The sequence below is a fragment of the Eschrichtius robustus genome, chromosome 3 (assembly GCF_028021215.1).
Source record: "Eschrichtius robustus isolate mEscRob2 chromosome 3, mEscRob2.pri, whole genome shotgun sequence".
Classification (NCBI taxonomy): Eukaryota; Metazoa; Chordata; class Mammalia; order Artiodactyla; family Eschrichtiidae; genus Eschrichtius; species Eschrichtius robustus.
In genome coordinates this window covers 65,671,644-65,695,987 of record NC_090826.1, presented here as the reverse complement: position 1 = coordinate 65,695,987, position 24,344 = coordinate 65,671,644, and the positions used below count along the sequence as shown (strand labels likewise).

At 36.4% G+C, this 24,344-nt stretch overlaps 1 protein-coding gene across 1 annotated transcript in view; it reads left to right on the top strand.

The window, feature by feature from the left end:
* Positions 1 to 24,344, top strand: part of SLC44A5 (solute carrier family 44 member 5) — a 372,145-nt gene that overhangs the window by 319,125 nt on the left and 28,676 nt on the right. Inside the window, exons 6-12 of the mRNA XM_068538021.1 lie at positions 3,898 to 4,026; positions 4,846 to 4,906; positions 8,003 to 8,126; positions 9,604 to 9,687; positions 12,565 to 12,677; positions 20,537 to 20,668; positions 24,199 to 24,298. Of these exons, the coding sequence (XP_068394122.1) occupies positions 3,898 to 4,026; positions 4,846 to 4,906; positions 8,003 to 8,126; positions 9,604 to 9,687; positions 12,565 to 12,677; positions 20,537 to 20,668; positions 24,199 to 24,298 (743 nt within the window). The remainder of the gene's footprint in view (positions 1 to 3,897; positions 4,027 to 4,845; positions 4,907 to 8,002; positions 8,127 to 9,603; positions 9,688 to 12,564; positions 12,678 to 20,536; positions 20,669 to 24,198; positions 24,299 to 24,344) is intronic.

The following is a 24,344-nucleotide window of genomic DNA, read 5'->3' as shown; positions in this document are numbered from 1 at the left end:
TCCCTCTTCCTTAATATACTTTCTTCACTTGGCTTCTAGGGCACAACATTGTGTTTCCTCCCAACTCTCTGGCTACTCCCTATGAGTCTTCTTTGATGGTTTCTCTTCATCTTTCCAGCGTCTTCGAAACACTGGAGTTTCCTCCTCTACCCAGCTTAGTCCTCTTCAATACCTACATTTACTCCTTTTGGTGATCGCACCTAGTCTTGTGGTTTTAACACAAACTATATGCTGCGCTTCCTAATTTATCTATCCAGATCAGTCTGCTCCCGGAACTCCAGATCTTTCTATCCAACCACCTATGCCATGTCTCTACAGGGATATTTAGTTAGCATCTCAAATTTAACATGTCCAAACTCAATTCCTAGTCTCTGACTTTATCCTTAAAATTGTTCCCCACCCCCATCGGTCTTTTCTATTACAGCTGTAAATACCATCGAATCATCCTTGATCTCTCTTTTCTGTCACACTCATGTTTGAGCTGTGAGCTAATTCCTCTGGTCTCCATTCAAAATATACCCAGGACCAAACTCCTCCTTTTTTCACCATCTCCTCCTTTTTTCAAGGAACCAGCTAGATTAGTTCAATGACCTCCTGACTGGTCTCTTCTTGCCCCTGTCTCCAGCCCCTTAGACTCTCTTTTCTGGCCAGCAGCCAACGTGATCCTGTTAAATGTAAGTCATATTATGTCCCTCCTTTGCTCAAGCCCCCTCCCCTCAATAGCTTCCCAAGTTACTCATATTGAAAGCCGAAGTCCTAACAATGGCCTACAAAGTCCTTCACTGTCTGCCCAACTCTGACCACATATGCTATGGCTCTCCCTCTGCTCACTGCACTCGGGTCATACTGACTATCTGTTGTCTTCAAAGGATCCAGGAAAGCGCCAACTTCATAGCCCTAGACTTTGATGATCTCCCTGCCTAGCCTGCTCTTTCTCCAGATGACTAGATCACTAGTCTTCTTCAAGTCTTCCTCAAATATTACCTTTTGTTGAGGCCTCCCTTAACTACCTATTTAAAATTAGAATCCCACCCTGGTACCTTTCATCCTCTGGCCTTATTTCTAGCCTTATTTTTCTCCATAACACCTGCTACCATCTCATAGCAAACAATTTTGTTTATTTTTTGTTGACCATCTCCCCTACTAGAACGTAGGGATTTTTATCTGTTTTGTTCACTACTGTGTCCCCAGTGCCTAGAACAGGCTCAGAGTAGGTGATCAATAAATATTTGTTGAGTGAATGAGTAAATGAATGAATGGGAGAATATCTTCCTATTCCTAGTCTAGAAAATTTTCCACTACACTATACAAATCCATCATTCCCATGATGAAACAAAAAATCCTTGCACGTTATGCTTTTTATTACATTTCATAAATTACTAGATTACATAAATTACTAGATTTACTAGATTATCCTTTCTTCATTGCAAATTGTAGTGTTTTAACCTTCAGTGTAACTCTCTCTTCCACTCACCAAATCCTAATTTATATTAGAGTGTTAACCCTATACGAATGGAAGATGTAAAAATAATGATGAAGAACTATATTCAGAATGCCCCTTTGTGGTTATACAAAGAATCAGAACTGAGTCAGAATATATATTAGCTGCCAATAATGCAGGATTGCTTTCAGTCTGCCAGGCAGTAGTGTGTCTACTGATCCAAGCCATATTTTTACGCATGATGTTTTTTGTTAATGCAGCATGGTCCAGACATGTGTCATAAGCATTTAAAGGACAGACCTTGATCAATTAGGATACCCAACCTCAATGTGACCTTCATTTTTGGCTAATTATATGTTGATTGCTACTAATCAGCACCCTATTTGAAGTGAACAAATTGGTCTGATAGAGGGAGAGTAAAGAACATTTGCTATATTGTTTTTTAACAGCTCATTTGTGTCTGGAATGAAATTTGATGTGATTCTCATTATCAAAACATTTTTTACCACTTAAGTTACTTTCTTTTATATGTTGCATACACCGCACTTTTATATGTGTAGTATACATTGTGTGTGTGTGTATTTATAAATACAGAAATCATCATAGCCTCAACTCAGTAGCTCCTACCATCATTGAAAGCCTATGAAAACATTAGTATATTCAGTATTCACTTTTATAAATCCATTTAAATGTATCCAACAAGGGGCTAGTTCAGTTATCTTTCAGAATCATGTAAGTAAATTGCCAAAGTCTAAATGTCTGTGAGGTAGCTCCTAATACGTTAATGGTTTTTTCAGCTTAGCTCCGATCAGAGTAAACTTTTGATGTTCGCATTGACAATGACCTCAGTCTTCTTCCAAACAATGTGAGCATGTTGGATGCTGTGAATGTCCCTAAACAGTTCTTCACTTTTCATAGAAAGATACCTGTGAGACTTTCAATATTTCCTCTAGAGGTGTATGAATGTGTGTGTGTGTGCTTGTGTGTGTGTGTGCATATGTGTGTAGGAGAGACTGGGAAAGAGAAAATGCATCTGGAGGTGTGAATGTGGAGAAGGGTTGTTTACCTTGTCAAAACTTCTAAAAGAAATTGGACTGCTGCTACCAAACAATATTAACTGTGAGATTTGAGGTACCCATTAGGTTATCTACCTACTACCTTAGCTGTGGGGTTGATACCAATTGTCCTCGTGTAGCAGAGACATGACCCATAAAAGGGGAAAGAGATGTCACCTCAGCAGCCGTGTTTTTACCTAACTACCAGTGGGGGTTGAGTTAGAATCTGGTCAGTGAGACTAGTTACCAAAGTACAGTAGGGAGATGGAGCAAGTCAGAGCTGAGAAGGCTTTGGTAAGGAGGAACTGAAGGTGGAGGAAGGGAATGTTCAAGGATTGACTACAACTCTCATGGCTTCCTATGATCTTTGGTTTTTTATTACAAACAAAAGCAAAGCCAACAGAGTGCATCTTCCCTGATTCTTTCTCTCTGTGGAGTTACTAATTGGAATGCAGTCACTCCACGGTGGCTCTGTGGACTAGCACGGCCATCTGGTTTGGCATTAATAGGCCCCCAAAGTTCATTAATGTAAGATAATTGCATCAGTGACCTCTCTGCCCATGTTTGACTGGTGCTGCTGAAAGACAATAATAATGATTGATTGCCACAAATAGCCCTAATTTTGTTAGCTTCTTATGGTAATAAAACCTCCAATTATGTTCTGAGAATTCATTGGCACTGATAGTTATTAGTGGCATAAGTTATCAATGTTTGGAGCGTTTTAAATTACCATTGTATTCACGTAAAGGAAAGAACGCAAGATTCTAACCCTGAAAATGTATAAACTACACAGGTAAAATTAATCTTGCATTAAGCTCTTATCTACTAATTCAGAAAATCATAAAAAAATATTAAAAGTTCATCACTGTCCTGTGGAAGATGTCACACAAATCTACAAATTATAAAATTGCATAGAACTGCACACACACACACACACACACACACACACAAATGAATGCATGTAAAACCGGTGGAAACCGAATAAGGTTAGTGGATTGTAACAATATCAGTTTCCTGATTGTGATAGTGTACTATAGTTATGCAAGTTATTACTGTTGGCCAAAACTGGGTGAAAGGTATGTGGAATCTATTATTTTTCACAGCTGCGTGTAGATCTACAACTATGTCAAATCAGGAGGTAAAAGTAAGTTTGTCATTGTACAGCATCTTATTGTTTTAACAGAACATCAGCATCAAAGGGCAAGGAGTAGAGGTTGAATACTAGTACACGAAAGTTTATTTTTTACAGTAAGTTTAGAGAATTGATTTAGGTTTCTTAGATGGAAAATGGTGCTTTGCTTTTTTATAGTGGTGGGTAATTTAGAAGTTTAACCTTGTAGATAATTCCTTGGTTTGTTCAACTCAATTCAATTCCCACCATTGTGTTTCTTTATTTCACAGATCTGTGTCTCCAAGTGCCCAGAAAGATTTTTAACCTACATGGAAATACAATTTAGGTACAGAAAAGACAGAAACTACTGGACATACTACAGCCAGTTCTGCAAGTCTGCTCATCTTAAGCCTGCGAAGGTATGTGTGTTTAAGCTTAAAACTAGAAAGAATTTACCTTGTTTCAATCGCAAGTGTAACATGAGCATTGTGTAACGGATCAAGCTCCAAAATCTTCTTGGAAGTGATTAGTAACGGTACCATTTCATTAAAACACAAATGCACACGTACATACACACACACACACACACACACAATTTATGCCATATCATTTTGTAGACTTGGGGTGCTATACAAGACTGTTAGGTCTGGTAAGTTAGCATCTGCTATTCCCTGACACCAGCAAATTCTCTTGGCTTTTTTGCTGTCCAGAGCTAAGAGCTAAATGTCATGTCATTTGCAATGTGGTGATAAAGCTCCATGGCTACTTCATAAGATTAAGAACTTTGCTTCCAAACCTGGTTTGATAATTACTCATTGTAAAAGTCCCCAAACACTAGATCTAAGATTTATAAGGGACTTCTAAAGCCTGACTGTGTTAATTAGTAGCAATGGCTTCTGAATTAGAGAAGATGCCATTTTTCCAGAAAAATAGTAAAGGATTAGAGACTAAGGATATAACTAAGACGAAGATACACACCTTCAAAGACATGCCTTGGTTTCAGCAGGTCTGACTTTATTATTGCTGATTCAATTGAATTACAGTTAGGGTATTTAAGAGTGTTTGTCAAACAAGCACGTGTGTGTGATAATCTTACAATTACCCTTATTAGGGGTGTAATTTGGGATACGGAGATTATTAGGGAATTGAATTTTTAAATGACAAAATTTTTATATTAAGAGTAAAACTTGCCATCACATCATCTTTCAAATGTTAACATACCCTTCCTTCAATTTTAGACTCTCACACAAGTTTTACTGGATGATGATTGTCCAACAGCGATTTTTCCAAGCAAACCTTGTAAGTGGCTATTATTTTACCTTAGAAACACAGAATCTACCAAGAAGTTATTTAATTCAATTCCCCTATTTCACAGTTGACAAAACTGAGGCCGGGAATGGTCCTATGACTGGCCCAGGGTCCCAGAGTTAATTAGGAAGAATAAAGCCCATTCTTCTGGCTCCAGCTGGGGATGTTCCACTGGAGCTTGGTGAGGTTTTAGGTTTGGCTGCTTAAACACCCACAAAAAAGTTTGAAATTTGATTTTTAAAAGCCCATTCAGATTGATTCTTTGGTGCTCTATGAACACACATAAGCACAGACACACTCTAACACATCCACCCCTGAATTCAGCCAAAAAGTTTGTTGAGAAATTGCCTGGGGAGTGAGGGTGGGGCATATACTTGTATTTATAATTTGAAAGTTGAAATATTTGTATGTCTCCTGAATGCATCAACATTTTATTTCTTTAAAATTTATAAACTTCAGCTGTTTAGAAGAAAATGAAATAATCACTCATTTTCCTTTCTTAAGGCTATAATTCTAACAACAGAGAAAAAACTTTACATAAAGATGTCCATCACAGTGTTATTCCAAAAAGCACCCCCCAAAAAAAGAAAAGACAAAGAAAATTAAAAGGAAATACTCTAATATCCAAGAGCAAGGAAAGGCTTAAATAAGTTATGGTGTATTCATTAAATGAAATATTTATAATTTTTACATAAGTATTGTGTATACGTTACAATGTTACATAAAATGAAAAATACTATATGCATTATGACAAGCCTGTATAAATTAAAATAAACAACAACGAAAAAAAACTATTCAAAGAAAACGATTGGAAAGAAATATGCCAAGATATTAAGTGATTGTTTTGGAGGTGGCAAAACTATGGCCATTTTCTCTCTTCTTTCTTCTTTTTTCTATATCTCTGTTTTTCCACAATGAGTACATATTTCTTTCAAAATGGAAGAAAGACAACAGTCATCAGTTTGAGTAGAAAGTCAGTTACCACTGAAGTAGCTACCATCAAACATAATGTCTTACATGCTCCCATCACTCTTCTCTGGATCATTAAAACCCTGCAGCAAAGCTGTAGACCTGGCAAGCAACTGCATTTAACCAGGAAGTCCTGGGCAACAAGTGTCTGTAGTCAAGAAGAATGTTACAAATTTTTATGCAAAACGGTAAAAATGAATCATTAGTCACTGACGATGTAATAGGTATAAAAGTATAACATATAATCCTGCCCTTATAAGTATAGTTTGGTTAAATGACACAATATGAAATGTACATTGGGGATACAAAAATGAATAAGGCACAGTCCTTCACAGTCTAGTGAAGGAAACATTAAGATAAATATTGAAATCACTTGTATCCCCCCAATAGAGGATTAAGTATAGTACTTGAAACAATAGTATGCAGCCAATAAAATTCACTCATTAAAGATTTTATAAATGGAAATAAGTAATATTAAAAGAAAGAAACAAGGGACAACCTCTCATGTACTGTATAATTATAACTCTCAAAAAAAAATTCTTGTAGAAGAAAGACTGGAGGAAATGCACCAGAAGGTTTAATATAGTTCACTGTGGGTGGTAAAACTATGTACAGTTTTGTATCTTCTTTCATAAAATTTTCTCTACTTTCCAAACATATAATGAGCATATTTAGTAATTAAAGCTAACGGACTAAATGAGTTATTGCCCAGATATAATACGTAGAACAAGTTTCGGGGGTTCTGTATGTGGGAACAGTCATGTTGAAGGGGCAGAAAGAGAAAGAGTACACAGAAGGGAATAAGGGAAGGCAGGAGAGAACCTGGGCCTGTAAACCAAGGGAAGAGAGTTTTAAAAGGCAGGGGTTGTCTCCCATGTCAAAGACTCATTCAAGAGAAAGTTAATTCATTCAACAGCAGATACTTACTGAGTTCCACTATGTACCAAGCACTGTGCTAGGTAATGGGTTCAAGCAGGATGAAGACTGAAAAAGATTTGGAGGTTTGGGCAACTAGGAGGTCACTGGGATCACTGGGAGGCTAATTTGCATGGAGAGGTGGAGACAGAAATACGGTTTGGATTGAGAGAGAATGGAAGCATCTGGTAGAGGCTACTATGTCAGATTTGCCAGGGAAGAGCAGGAGAGAGAGAGGGCACTGAAGCAGTCACCCCGATTGTAAATGCTACGGAAGATGAAGGTAGGTAGATCAGACCATTTTAAGCCAGGAAAGTCAGGAAAAGCTTTACAAAGACATATTTCTTCTTTCTCTATATCAGCTGCTTTCATATTTTCAGGTTTACGCTCCATACGAACCCATGCAAGTCTGTGATACTTCTTGTAAGAAAAAATATAAAAATTATCTATTTCTGATTGCTCCTCCCTCTTCATTTAAAATTGGGGTTTTAAAACATTTTTAGTAACAAAGGTTTGTAAAGAGGCAAGGATTCTGTATAATTAAAAATAAGCACATAGAAGATTGAATGGTAAATTAACTCTTCTCAGAAATGCTAGTTTTCAAAGTGTGGGCCATTTTTGATAGCTTTAGAATTCCCATTTCCAGCCCCTCTTTAAAAAAACTTGTAAATGAGCTGGAATAGAGACAAATTATTCAGACTTTGTAAATAAAAATTCAGTTGTCTTAGTAACCTAAAATTTGAGCTGATTCTTATTTCCCAAGGAAGTGTTCACTGAACTCTGGTTTTCAAGGTTTCACTCAAGGAGTATCTAAGAATTTTGTAAAATAGCAAAATAAATTCATCCAATCATTCAAGTAAATATAGCCTTTTTATTAAAATGTGTTTACCACGAGCGGGAGGTTATCAGTATTACTCTTATAAAACCTGTGCTGTGTGTCCTTCTTATGGCTACTTGATGAATATACCATGTATAAAATAATCAGCAAGTTTAAATGTAGCTTCAGATTATGATCGTATTTGCTTTCCATGTCAGTCTTAGAATCATCAGAAAGTCTGATTATCAAGTAATGGGCAATTATCTGTATTCAGCAATTTATACATTGTCTAGTAAGAATTTGATTATAAATAACAGAAGGCTTAAGAAAGGGAGGACGTCATGAAGGAAGAAAGTGATTATCATAATTTTAATTTATTTTTACAGATCTCCAGAGATGTTTCCCTGACTTTTCTACTAAAAATGGCACTTTAACAGTAGGAAATAAGACAGTGTTTGAAGATGGAAGTGGAAAGACAAGAAATGCTGTAGAACTCAGGGCAGCTGCAAAGTATGTTGTTTACACTCCCATTTTCAATTTTGATGCATCCCATTATTGTCCCCAAACTAAAACTTCCATTAAGTTAAGGGTTATGGAGGAAGAATTATGGATTATTCCGAAATATCCATGTCACTGTGGATTAGAGAACTCGGTATGTGTTCATTAAGAAAGCCAAGTAAAAGAGAAAGCAGAATGAATCTGAAAGAACAGTTATGTTTTTCAAAATGGTTCAGTCTTTCATTACCAGCAGGTATAGAAATGAGACATCAGGAAACAGATCGCAAGACCTTAGTATAATTTACTTTTGAATAAGCATAATTTTAAAAACCCATGCTTTTTTAAAGCACCATTTTAAAAAAATGACTGAAGTAATAAAACTGCTAGATATTTTAAAGGGAAGGGGGCCTTAAGAAAGGTGAAACAACCATGATGCAGCTCTGTCAATACTGTGTCGAATTTCTATGGACTAACTACAGGGAAGTGAATTTTCTGTTTCCCTTGGCTGTATACATCATGGTGTTCCACGTTATTGGGAAATACAATTCCCTGGGTGCACACAGACTTGTATGTGCACAAATATAAACACACAGAGTACCATTTCATAGCTTAGTTGTTGAATTTAAAGTAAAAAAATAAAGGCATTGTAAAAAATTTATTGTTCTGTCTCAAAAGATTTTAGCAGTCCGAGTAGAACAGTGCAGTTCCTGTGTGTTTAGAATATGATAGCAACATGGATGAATTTCACAAATACAAAGCTGTGTGAAAGAAATCATAAAGTAATAGTACAATTCCACTGATGAAAAATTTTGAAGTAAGCACAACTAAATTAAATTACCCTATGATGCATATATAAATGGTACAACTAAAAAGAAAACTAGGAAATTATTATCACAAAAGTCAGGATTACGGTTAACTTTAGGGGAAGGGGGAGGTGTTGTAATTGGGGCACATGGGGGAAAGGAATGACTACGCTGTAGTTACTAAGTATGTTCACTTTGATAATTCATCAAACTGGATGCTAACGATTGGTGCGCTTTTCTGTATGTGCCTCTTTGTGCCTTCCTGCTACAGAGCTGTCAGAAGATTAAGAAGGGGAATTAAATATCATATTCATTCTTGGCTCTATGGATTTTATATTGGCTCTATGGATTTTATAAGTTAAAAGCTGATCTTACCAACTAAATTCATGTCTTATAGTGAGGCTCCTGCAGCACTGAGGGTGTGTTGCATGTGTTGGAGAGGGGTCTGATTATTGCTCTTGGAAGCCATGTTCCGTCTGTGTGCAGCTATAGCTGGCTACCTTTGCAGGTTTACCAAAGTGGCACCTCATGTATTGTTGTGGCTAGGAAATGAGTCACTAGTGATAAATGGTTTCTAAAAATACGCTTAGAACTGCAGCTTCCAAATCCCTTTTATCATAACAAGAACATTTCTGTTTAGTGGTAGTCAAAAAATAATTGATTTTTTTTTCCTTCTTTGAATTCAGTGGTATCAATAAAGTCCTTGATGCAAGGGCAATTGGAGTGAAAGTGTTTGAAGACTATGCAACAACGTGGTATTGGATTCTCATGTAAGTGAAAGCTTAGGTGTTTCTTCTCCAGCCCCGTTCTGATTTTATCTTTGTAGAATTTCTTTCTTCAAATTCCCCATTCATAGTCATGAATAAAAGGTTGACTTGGATTTCAGTTCCTGCCACTTTCTTTTTCAGACAGAGTGAAGATGAGGCAAAGATATTTGGAAATCTGCCCACTGGTAGCAGAAAGTTATAAGAATGTAAATTTAATTTTATTAACTCACTAGTAAAAGTCCTCTTATAAACATATACTTCAAGTCACGCGGGGCCATATCTGTGGTATGTTTGCTTTTCATCACACGTTACAGTGGATGCAGTGTTATTTCTCTGGTACTCATTTGTCCTCCCCTTGACCTCCAAAGGATCATTCTTATTTTTTAACACAGCCCTTCCACATAATGTTTCTTATCATCAGCATCAAAGTCACTGTACTTAAGAGAAGCTGAAAAAGACATTTGAAGGGAGGAGGAGATTTTAAATTTCCAGACATAAGATTTGCATTTCTGAAACATAAAGGAAAATGTAGTCACTCTTCTGGAGCAGGTACATGTTTTGATATGCCTAAGGCTGTCATTACTATCTGGCTCTTGTGTCACCTTCTTGTACCCTAAGTACCCTAAAAGCATCTATGATTCCCTGGTGATCAAAGAATAAAGTGAAAACTTCTTCAGATACTTACAAAGCCCCTTACAATCTGGCCCAACTTAGTTTCCCAGATTTATCTCCATCCATGTTTCTGGATTAACCCTATGTTCGAAACACATCAAATAGCGTGCCCGTCCCCGGACTGTCAAACCCCCATGTTTTTGCACATTCTGTTCTCTTTCCTAGCATATCCTTCCTTGTGTCCTGGGCAACCCCATCTCATTATTTAAAATCAGCTTTTGTGTCATCTATGATGTCTTTCTTGACTTCCCCAGCTATAGTAAATTACTTGCCCTTCTGTGTTCCTCATAGTCAGTGTGTGTGTACGTGTGTACATACCTATATATAAACACACATACCTGTCTTCCATATAGCACCACCGTCTTGTGTTTTATTTACCTGACTCTTTCCCTCTGATAAACTATGAACTCTTTACCATGGTAACTATGTCTAACTCATCTTTATTTTCCTAACTCCTGGTATGGTTCTTGGACCATAGAGATGCATAGAAAATGTGGAACAGTTATAAAAATACGAGGGGAACAAGATAGATATATTTAACTATAAGGTGCTTAATAAAGTCAAAATTGCACTGTGTGTAAAATACTAGTGAGTAGTTTTTGGAGCTATGAAACTAGATAGTTTTATCAGATTTTACTCATTTTGATGCTTTGTCTTACACAATTACAGTAATTATTTTCAGTGTGTATTTCAGGATATATCTCCATAGCAGAGATTGTAGTCTATACTTGACAGGAAACTGGTGCCCCTATTGTCAGACCCAAATATCACTAGATAATTTTTATGGTTTTCCTTTGTTTTGGCTTTCCCACTCTTACCTGAAAAAAGTGTAAATTATGATAGATTCTCCTGCCCTCCTCGCTCCCAACACACACACTGAAATACTCTCTACCCAGGGACTAAACACCTAGAACTGCTAGAACATAAACTACACCTCCCTTTATTTTCAACTCTTCTGTTCTCATCTATTTTATACAAGCCAAAGACTGACATGCTGGGACTTAGTTTATTCAGTTAGAATTTTTATGCGGGAATTAAAAACACAGAACAGTAAAGAGCTATATTTCTTTTCTTCCCCCCCCACCCCCGACCTTTTTTAATAACCCCCTTGGGCTATGCCACAGAATAATTCTTCAACTATGTTGAATATTTCAGCATTAAAGTATCTGTGATTTTTAAAAGGGAATGGCTTCTGAAGTTAAAAGCACAGGCTCTGCAAGACTGTGAGCTGAGGGGGTACTCTGATACATGCTGTCATCTATCCAGTGACAGTATTATTAATATTTTCTTTTTAAAGATAATATTTGAAGACAATAAACTCAATAAATGTGCCAGGCTCTGTCTGTTTGGAAACTTGCAGATATCACCAGTGGTGTCAGTTCTTAATAGAAGCATCAGCCAAATTTCCAATCTTAGTGAGTTCTCTTTGATGAAATTACCTAGAAGAATCCAATATGACTTTAACCTGGATATATGGCGGGGGTGAAGAAGTACCTCTAGTAGCTCAATCAAACCCCAGTAAGAAATTAAAACAGAAGGAAAATATTCATGCTGTTGATTGGTTGATAAAGTTGCATGGCCCAGGAGACACAGGAGTCTTATCACGGCTCCAAATAATGGCCCACAGATCACTGGGAACCTGAAATAAATGTCTAGTGAGGTTAGACATCACAAACGATTAGAGATAATTAGACCAGAATGATAATGACTGCAAAATCATGGATTCAGGAACTGTGTGGGGCAGTTATTTTGCTTGTCTTTCTGCCCTAAGATTGTTCCCTTACCGCTAGAGTGTTACATTACATAAGGTTTTCATTAGTCACCAGGTAGATAGAACAAGAACAGCACAATTTCCTCATGGATATGCTTTATCCATGCTTTTTATACTTGGTGGGTAAGTGTGAAGGAAAAAAATAGGACTGTGGCAGATAGGAACTGTGGTTTTTCCTGGAACAACTATTGATACTGAACTTCAGTTTACCTAGGCACAAAATTGATTCATGTGTAAAGTCCCTGATGGTCCTACTCTTTCACATGAAAATCTTAACAGCAAAAATTATTTATACTTTTTAACATTATAAATGTTTCTATAGCCAGGTAAAATAATCAAGAATCATTTTGAATAGAAAAAAGTGTTGTCTTGCTGTGCTCATTCTGCTGTGTTTAGCACACTGGCCCACTGTGTTTGCTGTGCATTTTTTCCTCCAGTGGCCTGACTATTGCCATGCTCCTCAGTTGGATGTTTGTGATACTCCTGCGGTTCACGGCTGGCTTCCTCTTCTGGCTCTTCACCTTTGGTGTGATTGGGATTATAGCTTATGGTAGGTATCACCCTCTTAAAATCACCAAATATCAAAATAATCTTTTTCTTTTCAGTCCCCATTATCAATCACCAGAAAGCATTTTCCTTGCAGTGAGTTTAATTATTCCCCTCCAAAAGTTGTTAAATTGAGAAAAATTATTTAATTTTGCATATATTGTCTCTATTATTTCTCCTTTATCCTGGAAAAAAAAAAAGTGCCATCAGAAAGTTCTACTCTTTTTCTCTACCAGCCTTTGGTCTCATGCCTCATGGCTATTAGGAAGGAGGTGAAAAGAATCCCTTTTAAGTTGATGAAAAATATTTCAGACAATTTCTTTGAACCCTGTAACTTTTCTATCTGATCAAAGGCCAGGTCTGCATTGTTACAGAAGTGTGATTGATCTGTTTTCCTCTTTCAACTTGAACTTTTAATCCAGGGACTGTCACACATTTTAATAATTGGCCAGTACTCCATAATGAGGCATCACCCTCTAGAGGCAAGTATTCTGAATCACACATTGGATGGAGAGTTACTTTATTTCAAGGTTGAACTCTAATTATTAACTCAATCCTGCCAAATGCAGTACAGGTAAAATGCAAACACTAAAAAAAGGAATTAAAGTCTCTCCTAACGAACAGTATAGCACTTATGGCAGCTTCTTCTCAGTCTTCTAATAAATGTATGGGCCAATATATGAATGTTTGAGAGGTTTCTATCCAAAAGAATGATTTCTGCTACAACACCATTTAGATTGACAATGAGATTTTATGGTCACAGATACCAAAAATAACAATTTCCTATTTTTGTCACTCAAAGAAGAAGAGCTTTAAACATGTCAGTATTAGAAACCAGCAGAATCCGCAAAATCTGTAGCTACCTTGGGTTCCAATCCCAGCTCCATAATGTAACTGGGAGATTTTGGAAAATTTTATTGATTATAAGCCTCAGTTTCCTTATCCATAACATCAGCACAATAATGGTATCTCCATCTCACAAGACTGTGAGTGTAAAATGAGACAATGAATATAAAGATCTTAGAACAGTCCCTGGAATACAGCAAACACTCAGTATGTCTTGGGGTATTGTTATTATCCTGCTCGTTATCCTCATTAAGTTTCTAGACAATTGTTCACGTCTTTCCAGGTATTATTCCTTATCTGCTCCTCCTGTGCAGCTGCCCGTGAAGAGGTGGGTCAGTCTGGTAGAGGAATGCAAGAATTGCTGTCCTCTAATCTGAAACTCCCAAGAAAGCTTTTTGTCTAAAAGTCGTTTTTTGTTTTCCTCCTTGGAGCTCAAAATATCCCCTTTCCTTTGCCATCTTAGAGGTTGAGCATGTGAACAATTCTCATTGACCAGAACAAATTAAGAGATATATAGGGGAGGCCATATAACACCATGGTTACAAATACGTATTTGGAGTTTGTAAAAGGCACAGTTCTCGAATCATCACATATTAATTGTGTGATTCTCTGCAAGTACATAGTGTCTCTAATTCATAGTTTCCTCAACTGTATAATAGGAATCTGTGAGTGTTAATAAATAATGTATATAAAGTACTTAGAGAGCTGCCTAACACATAGTAATTGTTCAGTAAATGGTATCTATTATTTTGTTATTATGCAGGAATATTATTGAGGAAAGAGGACTTGAAGCCCAGGGAACATACTTTTAAAAACAAACAAACACACACTAGGACAGGAGTGAGAAAACAATGGAAAAATAAATTGGAAAACACTGCTGAGATTTTCACATCCACCAGTATGGAGGAATTAATAACCTGAAGGGTCCTCTTGCTATGAAATAATGGCATAAAATAGTATTGTATTGTTTTATGTAATGTATTTTTTTGATGAGCTTACCAGAAGTAAAGGAAATCTACCGAAAAGGAAAACCATTTTAAACCCACAAACTAAAATGTGGGGAACTGAGCAGGAAGCACATATGAAATTATGGGCGGACCATACCAGGGCTACAATCAGGACACTTAGAGCCAGCAGAAGAGTAGAGGATCAGACCTGAAACTCCTGGAGTAGGTCTGGGATCCTGGAAAACTTATAAAGTGACCCCAGTTTGGTAGTACCCTTTTGTTGCCAACAGAAACAAATATAAATCCCCTCTAGATGAAAGCATCTTCAATTCAGATCACCAGGTTTCCACAGATTAAAATGAACAAACTATCAGTTGCAATCAAGGATTGCCAAACATGCAAGGAAATGGTCTTTTGCAAGAAACAAAAGAGGGCTTCCCTGGTGGTGCAGTGGTTAAGAATCTACGACACAGGTTCGAGCCTTGGTCTGGGAAGATCCCACATGCTGCGGAGCAACTAAGCCTGTGCGCCACAACTAGTAAGCCTGTGCTCTAGAGCCCACAAGCCACAACTACTGAAGCCTGTGCGCCTAGAGCCCATGCTCTGCAACAAGAGAAGCCACTGCAATGAGAAGCCCGTGCACCACAACGAAGAGTAGTCCCCGCTCACCACAACTAGAGAAAGCCTGCGCACAGCAATGAAGACCCAACGCAGCCAAAACACATATATAAGATAAATAAATCCAACGCAGCCAAAAAACATATATAAGATAAATAAATTTATATTAAAAAAAAACAAAAGAAACTATAAACATCAGATTGAGGCCTCCAAGAATTCAGATATGGATTGATACAGAACATGAGATAATCATGTATAAAATGTTTAAGAATTAAAAATACAATTAAAAAAAAAAAGAAATCATCAAAAATATCCAGGCATACATGAAGATGAACCAAATAGAACTTTTCAAAACAAAGCAATACTGTGTTAGATTAAAAATTAAATTGATAAGTTAAATAGTAAAATAGAGAATTAATGAACTGAAAGATGAACCTCTGAAATAATTACTCAGAATACAGCAGAATGTGACAAGAGGACAAAATATGATTGTGTGGTTAAGAGAGATAGAGAATAGATTTGAGAACGGCCTAAAATATATCAACATATTTGAAAGGTATTGGCTGAGAATTTTCTAGAACTGATGAAAGATATAAATTCAAAGATACAGGAAACTCTAGTTATACCAAGGAGAGTAAGGGAAGTGACACCCATATCTAGTTGTACTTTCTTTTATTTGTTCAGTCAACAAATATTAGTTGAGCAGCTGCTGTGTAACAGGCACTATTCTAGGCTCTTGAGAAAGAACAGTAAACAAAAAGACAAACGTTCTAACTCTCCTGATACTTATAGCCTAAGCAAATTATCTATTAGAAGGTGATTCTTGCCATGAAAAAAAGAAAAAGTAGAATAGATAAAGGGGGATTGAGAGTATCACGGTAGGGCAAGGAGAGCAAATTGCAGTATTAGTAGGGTAGGCCTTTTTGAGAAGAGGTCTGAGAAAACACTTGAAGGAGGCAATGGAGTTAGCCACTGGAGATAAAGGAAAAGTTCCAGACAGTGAGTACAGCTAGCGCAAAGTCCTGAAGGTGGGAGCGTGTTGAAGAAATGGCTAGAATGCTTGTGTGGATGAGTGTACTGAGTAAAGGGGAGAATAGGAGGTGAGGTCATAGAATTTATGGAGGGCCAGAGACTTACAGATTATTGTAAGATCTTGCTTTTTACTCTGAGTGAAATGGGGAGGCAAGGTAGGGTTTTGAGTAGAGAAGGGATATGAAATGATGACAGCTTTAGTCCCTGTGTTGAGAAGAGACCATAGTGAGGCAAGAGAAGAAGCAATGAGATCAGTGAATAGCTTACTGCAGTAATTCACGTGCCAAATGAGGGAAGCTCAGACCAAGGTGGTAGCAATAAGGATGGGCATATAGGTTTTTAATGTAGAACCAACCGAATTTCCTGATGGATTGAATGCAGTTCAAAAGAGAGTGTGAGGAGTCAAGAATGACTTCTAAGGTTTTAATCCAAGCAACTGGAGAGATGGAGTTGACATCAACTGAGATAGGGAAGGTTTGAGTGGAGCGAGGTTCTAAACCTTTTGGTTTAGAAAGGGGATTGATCAGAAGTATAATTTTGAACATGTTGAGTTTGAGATGTTTATTAGGCATTAAAGTGGAGATGTCAAGTAGGCAGTTGAATATACAGTCTGGAGTTAGAAAGAGAGAGTTAGCCTAAAGGAGTATAGTTAGGAGTCAGGAGCACTAGAGCCATGAGACTGGCTGAGATTACCCCCAAAAATAGGTATACATAGAGATGTGGACCAAAGACTGAGCTCAGAGGTCCTCCAACATTAATAGGTCAGGGAGAAGAGAAGGGACCAGCAAAGACAACTGAGGAAAAACAGGTTTTTTAAAAAACTAAAAGCAGGTGATGTTATAGAAGCCAAGTTAAAAAGTAGCAATAACAACAAACAACAACAAAAGCGGAGGGAGTGATAAACCATGTCATATGGGGCTGATAGGTCAAGAAAGATGAGAATTGAGAAACTGAGACTAGGCCTTGGATTTAGAAATGTGATGAGATCATTGGTAATCTGATGAGGGCAGTTTTGGTAGAATAATGAGAAAGAAAAGTCTGGTTAGAGTGGATTGAAAGAGGATGGGAGGAGAGGAACTGCAGATAGACAATATAGATGGCTATTTGGGAGAGTTTTATTGCAGTGGGGAGTAATTGGGCAGTGGATTGGGGGAAGAGTGTCAAAAGTAGAATATCTTTTGTTTTATTCTTTAAGATGTGAGAAAGAACAACATGCTTGTATACTGTTCGGAATGACCCATTAGAGAGCAAGAAATTAATGCTGTAAAAGAAAGAAATTGTTGTGAAAATTCAGAAGACCAAAGACAAAAGATTTTTTTTTTTTTTTTTTTTTTTTGGCTGTGTTGGGTCTTCGTTTCTGTGCGAGGTCTTTCTCCAGTTGCGGTGAGCGGGGGCCACTCTTCATTGCGGTGCGCGGGCCTCTTACTGTCGCGGCCTCTCCCGTTGCGGAGCACAGGCTCCAGACGCGCAGGCTCAGTAGTTGTGGCTCATGGGCTTAGTTGCTCTGTGGCATGTGGGATCTTCCCAGACCAGGGCTCGAACCCGTGTCCCCTGCATTGGCAGGCAGATTCTTAACCACTGCGCCACCAAGGAAGCCCAAGACAAAAGATTTTTAAAACAACTGGAGAGAAAAGACAGATCATATACAAAGGAACAATTAGGCTGAAGCAGACTTTTTTTTTTTAATTATAAAATTTTTTATTTATTTTTATTTTTGGCTGCATTGAATCTTCGTTGCTGTGTGTGGGCTTTCTCTAGTTGCGTCGAACGCAGGCTACTCTTTATTGCAGTGCGCAGGCTTCTCATTGCGGTGGCTTCTCTTGTTTTGAAGCATGGGCTCTAGGTGCGCAGGCTTCAGTAGTTGTGGCACGTGGGCTCAGTAGTTGTGGCTCGTGGGCTCTAGAGCGCAGGCTCAGTAGTTGTGGTGCATGGGCTTAGTTGCTCCGTGGCATGTGGGATCTTCCCAGACCAGGGATCAAACCCGTGTCCCCTTCATTGGCAGGCGGATTCTTAACCACTGCGCCACCAGGGAAGTCCCTGAAGCAAACTTTTTGACAGCAACAAAAGAACTAGAATAATACCTTCAAAGAGCTAAGAAAAAATAACAGTCAACCTACAGCTGTACACCCAGCAAAACTATCTTTCAAGAATAAGAGTAACATAAAGATATTTTAAGATAAGTAAAAACCAGAGTTTACAAATAGACATATACTAAAGGAATGCCTACTTCAAGAAGGAAAATGATTCCACAAAAATGTATGAGATGCACGAAAGAATGATGAGCAAAGAAAATGAATTGGTAAATGTATAGGTAGAGCTTAACAACCTTTGTATAAAATAATGATAATATCCAATTTTTTGAGGTCTAACTGTACATAAGTAAAATACAGAGGAATAATCAGCCTGGGGTGATTATTGAGTGATCTAAGTTTCTTGTATTTCCTTGTGTTGACTTTAGACTTGGTTAGTAAGTACACATAGTCGATTTTCAAGGGTAATTTATTCTAAAAACAGAGAAGACATCTCTGAACCAGTAGAGGGGAAAAATAGAATATAAGTAAACGAACAAAAACTGATCAATTTTTAAAGGACAAGAATTGGAAGAAAAGAAGTACAGATACAAAGTGGAACAGGAAAAGCAAAAAGTAAGAAGGTTGAAAAATAAATATAGCAATACATTAAATATAAATTTATTAAGCTCATCATTTAGAATACAGAGATTGTCAGGTCAGATTAAGATATAAATATACAAATTGGAGCTGTGCTATTTACATAAGTTACACAAAACATAAGGAAACTGGAAGTTTCAAAGTGAAGAGATAGATAAAAATATACTAGCAATCATTAACCAAAAGAAAGCTGCAGTAGCCATAATAATATCAGACAAAATAGATTTTGGAATGAAAAGCATTGCTAGGGATATAAAGGATACAATTTACTAAAAAGATATACTAATTCTAAACATGTATGCATCTATAAATAGCCTCAAAAGTCAGAGAACTATAAGAATTAATAATAAATCAACAAATAATAAATATGGGATATAAATACCCCTTAAGGAGATATTTCAACATATCCTTCTGCTAAAATAAGAGAATAATAAGCACAGGATTCAGAATAATTGTTCTTTGGCAGGGAGAGGCAGTAGGTACGACAGGATGAAAATCTCAGGTAGAAGAAAAATTTTTATTTTGTGTAATTAGAGCAAAATTAGCATGATAAAATCTTAAGATGGGTGATGCATTCATATGTGTTTATTTTACTGTATGCTTTAAAACCAACATCTGCATTACATATAATTTTGTATGTATCAAATATTCCATAAAGCATTTTTAAAGGAATTTTTTAAAAATTCACAGGGAAAGCAGTGCCTAAAAGGAAGGGATTTATCTTATATTTCTTTGAGAAACAACTGTCCTTTCTAATTTAGTTTTTTGTCTTTCCATGGGCCATACCCTCTCACCTTGTATCTAGGAAAAAAACCGGTTAGTTTACAGTTAGAGGTTTTAAAAGCTATTTTCCTCATTATTGCTAGAACATATCCAATGGACCTAATCCAGACCCATGGGTCATTAAAATAAATAGGGCTCTTAACTCTGTTTTTTACTCCCACTTTATCTAGACCATGTGAAAAGTCATATACAGTTTGAAACACAGAGTCTTGGGGAAAATACAGTAAGTCCATGTTTGCCTTGCCTGGACACAATCTTTGATAAGAATATGCTTTTAGATAGTTCCATCAAGACATTCCTTCACCATCAAAAAGATTTCACAAGGGCTTTTTTCAACTTAAATAATTTTTAAAATTTGCTTTTTAAATAGATTATATGTTAAAAGATAAAAAGTTTATACAGTGAAAATTTTCCTTCTCATTCTATTCCTTAGTCACCAAGTTTCCCGCCCTGGAAGCAAAAAATATTGTATTTCTATGTATCCTCCCAGAGATACTTTATGTGTGTATAAGAAAATATATATAGTTCTTACTTCTTATATGAATTATAGCATATTTTTATATCATCTTGTACTTTTCTTTTTTCCACTTAACAAAACATCTAGTGATCATTCACTAACACTACACTTTCTCCTCTTTATATGGAAATGCAGTGTTCTACTGTACAAATATACCATAATTTTTTTAACCTGTCGCTATTGATGGACATTAAGGTTGTTTCTAGTTAAAAGGTCATTTAAAGCCAGATGTTGCCACAGTCATCCAGACAAATACTGAAAACATTTATATTGAATACAATAGCACATTTAGACTATTAGATGCACATAAAATATTTAATGTGAAATATGAATCTTGCCTTTGTAAAAATGACCATGCTGATCAATTTCATGTAGATATGTGTTATAAGTGTATAGCTTATATTTCAGAAAATAACATTTTATATTAGTCTACTTTTCTCTCCTTTTCAAGGAATATGGCACTGCTACCGGGAATACAGCAGTCTTCAGGGACAGCCAGATTCTCACTTAACTGTATATCACATCGGGATTCAGACTGATATAAGCATGTACTTTCAACTGAAACAAACATGGTTCGCATTTAGTGAGTGGATTTTAAAAACTTGTTTGTTAAAATTGTAATAACAAGAAAGCATCTTTTTGTGTAAAGGAAAATTTGGGTTGGTATAACTTGTTAAATATACTTATTGCTAATGTCATTAAAGTAAGTGTGTCTATAATAATACTAGCTACAATAAATGGAAACGTCATTGAGGGGAATTTATTATATAATCTAGGAAAATGTTACTTTACAATGATCTCAAGCTATTTGCCTTCAACTTAAAATGGGTTGGATATAGACGTTTATAGCCATTAATCTGATATCCAAGAAAGGTATTTTAAAAGGAAAAAAATGCTTGATTTTTCAAACTTGTTTTTAAAAATAGAAAAAGGAAAAAGAAAAATAAGAAACAACAAATTTTTCATAGCAGGATTTTTAAACAACTTATTATAGAATTGGAATAATAAGTAACTGAAAAGAAATTTACACTTTAAAATGTTTATTTAGATTCAGTTAGTTAAGGGTAATATTAACAAAATTTTAAAAAGCTAGATGATTTCAGAGATGGCTTTAATCCTATATTTCTAGAATGGTTTTATTATACTATTCCTTGCACTTTACAGAGATTCATGTTATTTATTCAAGATTTTAAAGATGATTTATAATTACATGGTGCTTTAGAAATATTTCATCTTCATATATTGTTGAAGTTAGAGAGCCAGGGAAGACAAGTTTGAGGATGTCTGGTAAGAAGCCCAGAGGTAGCCTAAGAGGGGGGCAGTATCTTGGAGAGGATCATGATTCTGGCATGGATCCCATCACCGTAAATCTGAAAACTTAATTTTGCCACTTCACCCAAAAGTCATCAGGGACAGGCTCAGAACATGCCACCAGAGTGCCTTTTTATTCGTTAAAACTATTAGGGTACTCTCTCTGTGACCAGAATACAGACATATATCCCACCTAGGACAGTGCTTTCCTGGGGTCAAGGCATATGGGGAATAAGATTACTAATGGGAAAGATTTTTAGCAGAGACCCTTGGATAGTCTTGAGAGATGTTTTCTTCAGGCTCATGCCAATCCTGATGACCTAGCCCTGCTGCACAGAAGCCCCCAACAGATTCCTTTGTCTGCCAAATTCAGTTTTTCTCTGTTCCTTGGATAGTGCTAGATCAAAATGCCAAATTCTTGTTCTTTCGGTTCCCATTTCTAGCCCCCATGCAGCTAATTCCCTTCACATAACACATTATTTTTTCAAATATGTTTCAGAAGAACTTCATTGATAGCCATTTTTTTTAACTATAAAAATCAGGCGTCTTAGAACTTACATCCTCATTACTTTTTGTGAATTTGAGTGATTCCATATCTCCTCAGCAGTCCACTTACTGTTATCTGTCTTTTCTAAAGATGACAAATCTCATCCATTATGTACTGAAACCTCTAGTTTTACTCTCAGATGGATCTTAGTTACAGGTTCTATGGTCATCCCGCTGCTGTCTCTTAAGGACCTTCAACACAAAAATCATTGAGATGATCAGAATCTGCCATTGGAAAAGTTGAGAGGTACTTTGAGGAAAAAACAGAGCTTGCTTTTATTTTCAAGTCTAGCAATACTTATCTTTCCTCAAATGAGTGTTAGCTTTCACAACGCATTTAGCAGACATTAATTGACTACTTGCTCTGTGTTTGATGAAATCCTAGGCACCAGAGACAAGGGTGTACGTATGAAATTATACTAATTGACAGAAATACTAAAAATATGCAGTTATACATGCAAAAATTATAATTTTTATGAGTCTGGGATTGTGTTAGGAGATGGTTCTATTCTCATTTCTATTAATTATCCCAGCCTCCTTGGTAAAGTTAGATTTATACCAGCTTCTCTATAGGGGCTTAAAAATATGTTTCTATTGTTTGCTCTTGCTCAAACAAAAGGAGGGAATATAATATATAAATTCAAAAGACAGTTACATTTCTCTAATATTAAACCATTTAAAATATGTAATTTTGTAAAGTACAAATTTAATATGCAATATTCTTTTTCAATGCAATATCAGAACATAAAGTGACTGATATATTTCATATTCTTAAGTTTGTCCAAAGAAGATAATGATTTTAGGTTAATATGGCTATACTCCACAATTTTGGACTCAAGTTTAGTTTTAAGAGAATCACATTTGCATAAAAACATAAATACATCGTTTAACTAAAAGAAGATGTAGTAGCGAGATGATACGTTACTAAGATCCTCCCACATCTCTGGGTTAACTGATCTCTACTTACTTGGCGATACTAACTGAAGTGTGATTTATCATCCAAATCTCAGTGTTATAACAATAGAATGAAATAATGAGTGCCCTATCACTGGAAGTGTTCAGACATGAGCGGAATAACTATCTAGCAAGAATGTTAGAACGGATTCTTTCATGGGTAGGAATTTAATTTAACTTTCCATTAAGTTTCTTTTATAATTTCAGATTTTGTTATTAGCAGTACTATATTTCCTTAATTTAGGATCCACACCTTTTCACTTTTTAACATCTCTGAGGTCAGGAAGCATTTTATAATCAATGAATAGACATTTAATAAAGGATTTCTTTACTTTTCCTAAAAGAATATTACTAAATTGAAGGCATGTCTTAGAATTGAGGAAATATAGTAATTAGGACTGTTTGGCTTTAAGTAAAAAGAAACAAAGGAACAAGCTGGAGGCAAGGCAGGGGTATTTATTCTAAGAATATAGAAGTGTCTCACCAAACTCAAAGTAGCAGAAAAGCAGCTGGACTTTCAGGTGTATGTGGATCCAGAAAACAAAAATCCAAGAAGGAGCCAAGATTTCCTCCACTTGCTCTCTTTCTTTACACATATACATTTTATTCTTTCTTTGCAGGTTCACTTACTTCACATAAAGATGGGTTTTACACAGTTTATTAAATGTGTATAACTCTTAGTTCAAGAGGTTTATAAACTTCAATTCAAAACTGAACTAGATTCCCTTAATTCTAATTCTGAGACTTTTATGACACAACTTGGGTTGGGTTTACACTCTGATTTCATCAATGGCAGCCGTGATAGGTGGAGTGTGAAACTTAAAATGTGGCATCTCAGAACCCACTCCGTCCATCAGCAAGATCAATTAATTAAGAGGCATTGTGAGTGGGGAGGCAGCCCAGAATTTTTCTTCTGTAATGATTCTCTTACTCAAAGGAGTGAAAGTGAAAACATCTAAAATAGAGTTGCCTAAAGCAGCCCTTCCTTCCTTCCATGCCTATTTTCTCATTTCTACCAGTGGTGTGAAATGTTTCCATAGATAAAATGAAGCCTGTCCAACTGGGTTGTTTAAACTCTAGCTAAAAGTTTTAATCTAGATTTTTTTTTTAGCGTTTCTGGGAGGTTTTGAAAGCGAATTTCTAAAACTGGCATTTTTGGAGAGGTAGCACTGCTTAAATTATGAAGTGTCAGAATTGGCAGAAATAATCATGAAGATCAGTCCTAACTTTTGCAGAGAAAGTTTGCTTTTTGGATTGATTTGCATCGCACACTACTTTTTTTTTTTTTTTCCCTGTTTAAAGTGATAATACTCTGCATCCTTGAAGTGTTCATCATCCTCATGCTGATCTTCCTCAGGGACCGAATCCGCATCTCCATTGCCCTGCTGAAGGAGGGGAGCAAGTAAGGCCTTGATGGAGAAACTCATATACTGTATATCAATCAGTCA